Raw genomic sequence first — 12,353 nt, 5'->3', positions numbered from 1 at the left:
ATGGAAACTAGAGATTGTAAGCGTTCAAATGATATATAGTTCGCCAATATTACTTAAGGTCTTTTCTAAGATATTATTGTTTTAAAAATATAATAGCAAGCGTCCTCACCAAGTTTTCAAGAAATTCAAGAAGTTTGTATACTGTTAACATTCTCTCTGGTCACACTGTACTGGGCGATAGAGTTATTCGGAAGTGTGGACGGGAACAGATGTTTGACATGTATCGCCCAGCAGGCCGATGGGCAGATGGTGAAAAATGATGTACAGGAAAAAACTGTCATGCCCACATGTTTAAAAAGTCAAAGCCGTCATTGTTCATCCCACCACGGAAGAATGCAGTGAGGTCATGAGAGGATGTTTAATTGGACTGTAGCTTTGGGCTGAGGCTTTCCCTCCGGACAGCCCCCCACTCATGTACTCAAACAGCAACCCCTAATCCTTCTAGTTCCCTGAGGGTCTCTCTTTCTCTCTCTCTCTCTCGTGCACCTCCGGCTGTGTTCGAGAGGTTTGGAAGAGTGCTGAAAGAATGCAGAGAGAGGTCCAAGCTTAGTTACCTCACCCCATAGACCGTCTTCCTCCTGGAGCAAACAGGCACACCTTGAGTTAGTCATAGTTGAAATAAATGGTTGAGAACAAATGGTGGAAATTGTCATTGATTAAATATTGAGAAATAAAAAAAAAGTATATGTTTGTAATTTGTTTTTTTATTTTTCTTGGGTTTTTTTCCCCCAGACAATCCATGTTCTTTCTAGATCAATTTCACAAGAGCACCTTTTTTTTTCTTTCTTTTTTTTTTTTTTTTTTTACAAAGTTGCAACTGAAAATAGATGGTGTGCTTGGAGTCAATTGTTCTATTCACGTTAACGAATTGTGCGGACTTAAGTTATGCCCAGGCTGCAATACATCGAAATTATGCAAAAACGAGAGAACAAAATATCAATAATTATGTTGAAGACAATCAATTTTTCCTGTGAGCTTTTTTCATGCATTTCTTATAGCTACCTGTAGCTGTAGTTTGCCTTTCTTTGCCACATAACTTTGACGGATAAATGCTTCAACCAAGTTTAGTGATTTCTTCCCTCAAATTATACATTTAAACAAATATTTTTGAGATGAAGTGCAAAGGTCAACAATTGAGAAATGACAGAGGACTGTTATGAACTGACCAACGCCTCCCGTCAGCCATGCCAAGAGAGGCAGGTCTGAACATACAGGGTGCAGCTCCAATCCAACTCCTTATTCTCACGGGGAACGCCAAACAGAGCAAATGGTTTTCCACACCATAAATTTATCTTTGAGAAATCGCAGTCCACCACATGACATTTTAGAATGGCTTATAATCAATTTAGCCACGATTAAAACATTCACAGAGCAGTAAACCCACAACAGTAAAGCTTTCAGAGTTGTTTAGATTGCACAGCCACTTATTCAGAGCTTTAACCCGTCCTGTAAACAGCTTTGTGAATTACTGTCGTCCCCTGCGAGCCAGTCAGCCTGGGGCCCGAGACTCCATTTGCTGCCTTGTTGAATGGATGAATCTTTCTTTTGTTTTAACAGAGCTCCAGCTCAATTGTCATAGGTCTTTATCACCTCAAACATCTCCAATAGGGCTCGAAGGTTAGCTGAAAGGTGTGAATTCATAGCATGGCCTTTGGCAAAGCGCTCCACCTTTTTTCTTTTTTTTTTTTTTTTCTCCCAAACTCCGGAATGTCAATAATGAATGGAATCCCTGATTGCAAAGATCTGGATCTCACCTTTGAAACTTGTGAATGGGCAGAACTCCTCCACACAATGAGACCTCTGCATTAGTGTTTCATTTGTGATTGGTGGTTATTTGGTGTTTGTTTTAAGAGGATTTAATTGGGGCCATGTGACAGTTGCATACCAACAAGACTGACCACGTTATTGTGATGTGATTTTCTGAGCCGGGCCTCTTGGCAGCGCCTCCTTTTGAAAGAAGACTAGTGGACGGCCTCTCCATTTCAAAGGTCTTTTCAGTTTAGTCATTTCCCCCATAAAACTTGCATTTATTTGTGAGCTTAAGGTAAATCCGTTTGACACTTTTAAAGGCTAAATCTTTTGCTCTAGCATGCACACGTTTTTTTTGTTTTGTTTTGTTTTTTTGTGAACAAGCCCCTTTTCGTCATCATTAGACAGGCATTCCTAACAAAGACATTTTGTTTTAGTTTTTGTGTTTTCTTTTCACTCAACCTAATCAGAGTTTGGCCACCGTGTTTAAGGGAGGAACTGGTAAACTGCCATTGAGAAGTCTAGTGGGAGTGAAAACTCAAGGATGTTGAGTATCTCCTGCCTGGTTTGTTATTTTCTTTACTCTCAGTTCCTGAATTGAGTCTCGCTCTCATGGATGATGTGTTTCCGTCTCAAGGCTCCATCGTTCTCCCACTATGGTCACTGTCTCCTCTCACGCTTGGTTTGAAGTGGATTTATGGCAGTGTCTTTGGACAGCTGCTGCTTTTCTTCACTCACTTTTCAGTGTTGGACTCTGCAAGCACAATGCGCACATCTGTCTGTGGTGCTGGTTTAAAATTCAAGCTATGATGGGTCTAAAACATAAAGAAAGTGATTGAGCTTGGACTTACAAATATTACAAATATTTAGAAGGACAGAGCTTAGGGCAAACTTTTTATTGCAGTGTTACAGTAGCTGTAATAGTTAATGGAGTAAAAAATGAAATAAAATTCAGAGTAAAGCATAATAGTTAAAGCATAATTATTATTATAAGGGACATTTATTGTTTTTATATACACTACTGTTCACTGTTGTTGTGGTCTAAGATATTTTAAACTTTAAAAGACCCTTATGCTCAACGAAGCAGCATTTATTTAATTAAAAAAACAGTAAAACAGATTGATTCCTTGTTTAAATATAATATATATGATCCTTCAGAAATCATTCTAAAGCTGATTCATTATTATCAATGTAGAAAATGGCTGTGCTGATTAATATTTTTGTGGAAACCAATAATTTTATTTTCAGTAAATAAAGCTTTTTATTTTTCAACTAACTCTTTTTAAACAACTTAATGCATCCTTGCCATTTCTTTCAAAAAAAATCTTACTGAATAGAATATAAGAGTCTTTATGGTTGGCACACAAGCCTCAGCGTGTTGCCTGAACCCTTCTCTCATCTTTCATAATGACCAGTTAAGCAACAATGAACCGCAGAGTGGTATTTCACGAACTTCCTCTTCTCCTTCAGAGGACATGCCTTAAATTGAATGGCATACATCCTTTACCCTTTCCCTTTTATAAAATTGGCAAAGGGATTTTCTGTCCAACCCTTAATTAACTTTTAATGATCTTTTGATAACAGAAGCAGATGACATTTTGAGTTCTTTTTATAGTACAATAACCTCTTATCACAAAAGATCATGGAAAATTCCTCATGCTATATGACCGCTATAATGCGGCTTATTTTTATTGACACTTGTTTGCAGTTTTTGCTCAGCCGAGATTATTCTCTCATTTAAACACGTCTGTCTTGCATTCCATTTAGTTTCATCAAATAAGTCTCTCCCCTATGGTTGTTGATGTTATCTTCTGTGTCTTTCTCTTAGTATGTGTTGTCCCCTTGCTTTTGCATATGTTCCCTCTCTCTTTCGGTCTGCTTGACCCCCCACACCGGCGTCACTATATGCGGAAGCACATTCCAGTCAGTTCAGCAAGTTCTCGCCCTCCTCCCACCTCAACGGCGTCTGTCCTAAGCTGTCACACAGTCTCAGTCTCAGATTTGGTTAAAGGTATGAGAAATTGCATCTTAATGAGTCTGTTTACAGTAAAGGCTCAATACCCCAAGGCTGATAACCAAAGATTTTGTGACCTTGAGCAAGGCACATAAACCAAGGTCGCCTCAAGGCGGGTGTTGTCCCTCTGATAAAGGGTTCTAACTCAGCCCAAGTTATTTGATATTTTGTAGTTGTGGAGATTGAGAATGATTTTAGACCAATGAAACTTTGCAGTGGGCGGGGCTAAACAAAGCTACAGCTGGTTAGGACACTTTGTAAGGAAGAAAAAGTATATTTGTCTGTGTGAGTGAGAACAGATAGTGAAAGACAGGAAGTGAAGTGGAAGGTGACATTTGCAGAGTTCTTGATGGAGGATACAAACAGTTTGTTCTGAGCGCCACGGATAATTTTTGTTGTTTTGTTATATCCATCCTTCCTCCATCTATTCAGCCTCACAATGGGGAGCCACACAGTTTTTATCATCAATACCCGGATTGTTCTGGATTGAATGGTGGAATTCCTCTTGTTCTTCTGCTCAGGGCGGTCTTGAACTTGAAGGGCTGTGTAAGATCATGTAGTGCCATTATGCCTGTGCCACAAAATTCATAACATTCTTGCAATTTCTTCAAGAGTGAAATATTTTGGCAATATATCTTTCATTTTATTTTATACAGACCAGGGTTCCAGACTGCGACCAAATTGGTCGCATATGCAACCATTTTTTGAGAATGTCCGAGTTAAAATTGTGTGTGAGTGGACGCTCGCGCAACAGAACGCCGTTGTATCGGCTGCCTGCTACAGTCCGTAACTTATGTTCAAAATGAACGAGTAGGCTACATCATGAATCCATTTTCCAAACCATGTTTTTGACTTATCCTGAATCACTACGGTACGCCTATAATAAGTGTTTATATTCAGACTATTTTATCCCGGGTCTCAGATGAGGACTTTCCCAGTGCCTGCGTGACTCACCATAGACATTATTGGAGAGAAAATAATAGAAAAAAATATTTTTTTTTTATTAAAAAGCATAATATTAAAACAATTATACAATAAGCAAATTTAAATTTAGAAATAAATTAATTTGAAAAGGCGTTTTTGTTTTTTGACCAAGTGCATCCAGAATTTACATTTCGGTGCTTATATTTCATATTATAAAGTTGTATACATAATATAAATGTGTTTTATTGCATTTAATATATATATATATTTCTAACCTTGTTCAATAAGGGTCACAGACTTTTGGAGCCCATTCTGGATTTAAGTCTACTTCATATCTGCATTCAGTGGCAGCAATAATGGGTGATTAAGTTGAGGAATTTCCCATTAATGGTGGGATAAAAGAGCCTTCAATTTGCCTCCATATGAGCCTAATTAGAGTTTGTGAAAAGCTTTAACTCCTGGTGTAAAACGTCAGTCGACTTCACACCAGCGTTAGTTCATGAGCAGAGAAAGTGACTTTTCCCATGAGGATTATAAAATAAAATCAGCAATCACACAATAAAAGACTAAATTAAGTTTACTTCCACAAATCTCTGATATTGTGAAGTATAGTCTAATATATTTTGTATGTTTCATATGTTCTAGTATGTTTTCCATAGTACGCACAGTTTCCCAGCTGGTGTACACTCCTGCTCATCACTGCGTTGTTTCTCATCTTCAGGAGACACCTGTGGCTACTTCCCCCACAGCTGCAGCCGATGATGGTTTAGGTCTGTGTAATGTCTGCTTTGTTGACCCAAAGGAAATGATTAATTGCCCATTGGATGTGCAATATATTAGAGATCACGAGAACCTCAAGGTCCTTTTTTTAACCTGTCTGGTGTGTCTGCACATGTTTTATTAGGACTTTTTTCTTTGATCTGATAAAACTGCTGTGTACCACCCTTCCTGCAGTGGTGTCCTTAGACAACATTTTATTATTAATATTATTATTGTTATTATCTTTCTGGTACATTGTGTGCAGATGTTTGAAACAGCCCTCCACCTTTATTCTCTCAGTATGCAGACCCTGAAATCACACCCTCTCAGTCTCAAAAATCTTTGTGACAAAGATGAGATGTCATCAAGTATAAGTTCAAAGAGTCCCCCACGGGGCCTGACCCTTTCCTCATCATGTGCACCCTTGCTTCAGTCATGCCTTTGAGCTCCAGCAATGCTCCAGCGAGCACTATGAGGCAGTGCTCAAGTGCGCTTTGTCTGTCTTTCTGAAGTGCGTTGGCTACGTGAAGGGGCTTTTTTGTTTCCCTCTCAGCCGGCTTCTGGCTTGATTCTTCACTGCTTTGCCAACAGATTTGGTTCGTCTTGTTTTGCGAGGATGCTGGGGAGACTTCAGAGGTGAGACATCAATGATGGCACTGTTCGCCTCAGTGCCAGACCGGTCGACTTGCATGCACAACTTGCGTGCGAACGCTTTAAAGCATTGCTTTGTTTGGGTATTAGGTTTTAAAAGTCGTCCTGCTGTTGTCGGATCCATGGCGTAGCTGTGTCAAATGTGGATGCCTTGGATTGTTCCCGGGTTCAAAGCAGGACCTGATCAGGAAATGGCCCTATTTGGTCACAATGTTGTGTACTACTACAATTGTCCCCAGCCTTTGTTTCAATGCACCTGAACTGCAATGAATTACAGTATGATCAAGAGACAAATAAAATAAACTTGGGGTTTGAAAACATCTGGATTAGGACTGAGATCGTCATCCGATTGCCAAAAATAGTGTTGAATTTGAAAGGAACATAAGAAATATGGACAACTATTGGATAAAAGTTAAACTGTTGCTTGAAAATTCGTTTTGACTCACTGTTGTGCTGTCTGAATTTGTGCTTGGGAATATTGTCTTATTTTCATGAGCATGACTGTCATCATCACTCTTTTGCAAGAGCTTGTGCAGTGATTCCAGCACTGTTTTTTTTCTTTCTTTTTTTTCTTTTTTTTTTCTTTTGTTGTTTCTGGACACTCTTAAAGGGTCAATTTATCCAAATTTTTAGATTTCTGTTATTTACTCACCCTCATCTAAACCAATTTGACTTTTTTTCTTATGTATAACACAAACAAAGATGTTTTGAAGTATGTTTTAGTGGTTTTTGCCCATACAATGAAAGTCAGTGGGGTCCAAAACAACATTGTCTATATTGTATAGACATAAACACAGGGATTTTTCTAAATATTTTGTTTTCTGCAGAAGTTGTCATGCAGGTTTGGAACAACATGAGGGTGATTTAAATGACAAAAATTTCATTTTAGACTGAACCTAGAGTGAACCTAGTTTATGTATATCTGTGCTTGTGCTATATCTGTGTTGCACAGTTCTCTGAGGGTTTTTGTTGTACTCTTTTGTGTAATTTTTGGATGATAGCTAGCTATACTTTGATTCACCTTTGAGTCATTGTAAGCTTTTTTTTTTTAAGAGCTACGTTTGGCATTTTCAGCTCATTCACTAACGAAAAAGCAGAAAACCCACGCCCTATTGTAAAAATCCCTCCCACTTCTGTCGAACTTTGACCTTGTGTGCAGGGGGCTCCTTAAAGTCAGCAAGTTCATTTTTATGCCCTCAGAGAATGCTGCAAGGAATGAGTCTTTTTGTCATTGCTTTAAACCAGTCCCTGCTTTAGCTGTAGTTAAACTTTTTGATGCAATCTCTCGGATCTATTTACTTACCACACAGTTGTCCCTAGTTTTTTGCGGATTTGTTTGGAGAGCAAATTCTTTGCTAAAGCAAACATTGGTCCCCCCATGGCCCTGCTTGAAAGATGGTGTCATTTTCTTCGTACTAAATAAATGTCTTTCCATGCCATTTCCATTGGCCCCTGGTTACAGACTCTCCCAAACACCCATAGCTTGCTCAGACATGCAAAAATATGTTTTTACACGCTCAATATAATAGCTGGAGGAACTCACAAAGCTGCTGAAATCCAGACTAGCACAAAAAAAGTAAGCTGCTTGTAAAAAAAAAAAGCATGTGATTATGCTCTTGTCTTGTCATTTTACGAGACAAGGTTTGATTGCATGTTATGTGTTAAAAAGTGGAAAGAAGAATTTTAAGCCAGTTGACGATGAAATGATTCCAATCATGGCAGAGAGATGATTGCCAACAATAAAGAAAAGTGAAAAAATTGTTCAATTTTGAGTGAACTTGCACTTATAATAAGCACATATATAAAAACAAGTTTCACTCTAGGTTGACCCTAAAATGATTTAGACAATATACAATATAGACAATGTTGTTTTGGACCCCACTGACTTTATGTATGTCATTTTAACAAGATGTTTACAATTAATGATAAGCACTAAATAAGCATATTAGAATGATTTCTGAAGGATCAAGTGATTCTGAAAATACTGCAATTTATTGTTTAACATAATAACAGTTAAAATTGTGTCAAATGGAAAACTGTTATTTTAAATTGTAATAATATTTAACAACATTTTAAAGTCTTACTGAGCGTTAGTGTATGAGCTGTAGCCATAATTTTTTCTTTACATTTTGAATGTGTGTTTTATTTTTTATATATATATATATATATATATATATATATATATATGGTAAAAGTATTTTTTTTTATTAGAAATTATTAATTCATTCATACTTATTACATTTTGGGGGGAGTTACACCATCTGACAACCTAAACTAACCAAAAATAAATAAATACCAAGATACATATAAAAAATGTTATTATTTTTATTCATTTTATTTTTATTTTATTATTTATTCTGTTGTATCTTTGAATAAATAATGCAACAACAAATATTTGTAAACACAATCATTTGAAAACGAGGGTGTCCCTCTGAATTTCTAAAGTGGTTATGACCATTATCATCTTGCTGCAGTTAGAGGGGGGGAAATGAGCAGAACAATAGAAATTTGAGGACAAGGATTTGCCGATCTTATCAGACAGGAAGGAGCGCTGAGGTATTTTGAGTGAAGCAAGGTTATGTTTGCATGGCATAATGCCAGTGGTGTGCAATATCAGGCTTGTCTGCTTAACCTTGATGCAATTTTCTGTGCAATCTTTCAGCGATGTGTGTATGTTTGACACCTGCAGTGCTGATTTAGTGTCTTATCCCGTCCTTGAAGCCAGCTCTATCTTTTTGTAGGCCGCACCAAAGCACAGATTGTTTAGTAAAGGGAGCGAATCCATCCAGTCATCTTCCAGCTTTATCTAAACCCCGTTCTACCTTTACCTTGAGGACACTACTGCCAGCCTATCTGTGTGAAATCACACTATTCTTGCATTCTTTGTACATTATAGAACATGTCTCACTTATCTCCTCTTCTATGTTTATCTAAATGCAGTGGTATGAATAAGTTTTGGCACCCATGCTAAAGTTGCCTAAAAAGAGGAATAAAAAATCATCTTTTGGATATTGATCTTAATGCCTTAATTAGAAAAATGAGGAAAACTCCAACCTTTAAGGACACAAATTTTCTTTGTGAATGAATAATGTATCATAAATAAATAAATGTTTTTCCTTAAAATACAGGGTGCATAAGTCAGGGCACCCCTATGTTAAATTGAATTCCCATATAGTCAGGCAGATTTTTATTTTTAAAAGCCAGTTATTTCATGGATCCAGGATAATATGCATCCTGATAAAGTTCCCTTGGCCTTTGGAATTAAAATATCCCCACATCATCACACACCTTCCACCACACCTAGAGATTGGCATGGGGTACTTTCCATAAGATCATCTTTCAATGCAAATCAAACCAGCTATTAGGCTAACTGAAGTAAAACCATGTCAATCTCTAGGTATGATGTATGATGTGGGGATATTTTAATTCCAAAGGCCAAGGAAACTTTATCAGGATTCATATTATCCTGGATCCATGAAATAACTGGCTTTTAAAAATAAAAATCTGCCTGACTCTATGGGAATTTAACATAGGGGTGTCCTGACTTATGCACCCTGTATTTTAAGGAAAAACATTTATTTATTTATGATACATTATTCATTCACAAAGAAAATTTGTGTCTTTAAAGGTTGGAGTTTTCCTCATTTTTCTAATTAAGGCATTAAGATCAATATCCAAAAGATGATTTTTGTTATTCCTCTTTTTAGGCAACTTTAGCATGGGTGGCAAAACTTATTCATACCACTGTACATGATCAGATTCGCTGAGGATACGCAACATATGTTTATCTGTGACTTTCCCATGCAAAGCATGCTGATTCAGATTCTGCACGCCAGCTATTTTAAGTTGGTTGGGTTTTCCATTTGAATATTAGGACTTTCTACTACCTTAATGATCCATCCATTTCAGTTTCAGTGCTTTATGGTGTTACATTTTATGTGTTTAATGAAACGTCAAATGGAATGGATATTCATTGCTTCATATTGACTTCTCTCTTCTTCCAGGCAAGGCTTTCGACATCACCTATGTGCGTCTGAAGTTCCACACCAGCCGTCCTGAGAGCTTTGCCATCTACAAGCGCACCAGTGAGGACGGGCCATGGGTTCCCTACCAGTACTACAGCGGCTCCTGCGAGAAGACCTACAGCAAGACCAACCGCGGCTTTATCCGCACGAGCGAAGACGAGCAGCAGGCTCTGTGCACAGATGAGTTCAGCGACATCTCACCCCTCACCGGAGGAAACGTGGCCTTTTCCACGCTCGAGGGCCGACCCAGCGCATATAACTTCGACAACAGCCCTGTACTGCAGGTAAAAGGGTCTTCTATCTCTCGTTTTGTTATCTGTCCCTTGATCGCTCGCTGCTCTTTGATCGCCCTAACTCGCTTATGAAGTCAAAAGCGATCACATCATTCGCAGTCTCAGACATAACAAAGTTAATGGTGGGAATTGAAATCTCAGTTTCCAGATGTGCGGTTGTGCAGTCATGTGTGATTGCAGCCAAGTTACTTCTCCAAGATTTCAGATTGAGCAACTCTCTGCAGCCTAAAACAAACAACATGTATGAGAGATATTGGTATTTGCTAAATATAATGATAAAATAATACTTTCCATTTACCATATTTTCTGGGAAATAAGTTGTACCAAGTAATTGTAGAAATATAAAGTAATTAAAAGTAAAATTGTCACATTGAGTACATTTTAGAAGTTTTAATTAAAATAATTACCATTTGGATCACATTTGGAATTGAATAGTAATTATTTTGTTAACAATTTATTAATTTAATGCATGTTTTTTTTTTTTTAAAAGAAGTCTGTTATGCTTACTAAAACTATTTGTTTGATGATTTGCAGAAAAAAACACTAAAAAACACTAAATAAATTCAATGGATCCTTGCTTAATAAATAATAATAATAAAAAAAACTCTTAATGACCCCAAACTTTGTAGTATGCTTTTATCTGGTCCTTTTTATTTTTATTTCTAATTATTTCTTATTTTTATTATACTTTTTATTTTTTTTATTTTTTTCAGTGGTTGAGTAGTTTCCACCATCATTTTGTGTTTTATTAAATCATCCATTTTATTGTTAAGTAGGTTCTTAACATGTTTCAGCCCGTTGCACGCCACAGAAATACTGTTAGGCAGAAATACTACTGTCTGTTACATTTTTTTTTCATTTCACCAGAACTTGATATACTTCCAGAGACCACAACCACACAAAAAGCATTTTTCAGACTAATTATCTGAATAAGAGACAGACGTTCAGAGCTGAGTCAGTCCTTGCATTTGCTGACTATGGAATTTGTTGTTATGCAGGGAAAACGGAGCTAAAGCAAGATGCTGCCGTTGTTACAGGAAAGTGAGATGAGGTTAACTGTGTGAGATATGAGCAGGATTGGGTGGACAGCAGATAATGTATGGCTGGATGCATGTATGGAAGCTGTCAAGCAGTCTGGTTGGTGTGTGAACACAGTGTTCGTGAGACCCGTGGTGGTGTGATGTCCAGGTGGTGCGTCGTCTCCTGCTCGCTCAGCACAGCCAGCAGTTGCAACATGTTACAAGTGACGCCCCCAGATTTCCCACCCCGTTCCGCTTGTGCTTGGCAGCACATAGACACAGCTGGAAAAGAGAATGTGTGCATGTGTTGGTGTGTGTACATGCAAGAGCTGGAACACTGGGATCTGATTTGGGTTGATTTGTGTCTTTTTGAAGCATTGGTATCATTTTCATTTCACTGTGTACTTTCATATGTTAAACATCCAAGTCAGTCTACATAGTTTCTACTTCACAAAAGAGAATCTAAAATAGATAGTATATTATATTCTTGTAGGAAGATGCCTGAGGTCAGAATGTTTCTAGTTATGATGTATTATTTCACTTATTTTGGAAGCTCTTCTTGAGTGTAATGAATGCGAATGCATCATTGGCTACTTGATTAGTATTCACATATCACTTACAGTAAATGGTTGTCAAAATATAATTATGCATCATCAAATAAGTGCTTTGTGTGGTCATGTATTGTAATTTTATTTTTTAGTAATAAAAATTGTTTTTCAAATGTAATGTTAACTAAATGTACAATTTTAGCCTTGTCGCCACATGCATCTCATGTGGCGTAAAACTATTAATATCAAAGCCCCGAACTCTTTTTATAGGAATGGATCTGTTTATGTGGCTGTCATTCCTGCTCCAATATAGAAGCGTGTGATGAGGGAAGGTTTGTTTTTGGACATTTGGAAATGATCAGCAACATCAA

General features: G+C 37.4%; 1 protein-coding gene across 1 annotated transcript in view; it reads left to right on the top strand.

The window, feature by feature from the left end:
- The window catches only part of lamc1 (laminin, gamma 1), a 58,655-nt gene that overhangs the window by 25,397 nt on the left and 20,905 nt on the right, over positions 1-12,353 (top strand). The window contains exon 2 of the mRNA XM_039654728.2: positions 10,102-10,406. Coding sequence (XP_039510662.2) covers positions 10,102-10,406 — 305 coding nt within the window. The remainder of the gene's footprint in view (positions 1-10,101; positions 10,407-12,353) is intronic.

The sequence above is a fragment of the Pimephales promelas genome, chromosome 5 (assembly GCF_988280905.1).
Source record: "Pimephales promelas chromosome 5, fPimPro1.hap1.1, whole genome shotgun sequence".
NCBI classification, from domain to species: Eukaryota; Metazoa; Chordata; class Actinopteri; order Cypriniformes; family Leuciscidae; genus Pimephales; species Pimephales promelas.
Note: the sequence above shows the minus strand (reverse complement) of the source record. Positions and strands in the feature narration are given on the sequence as shown.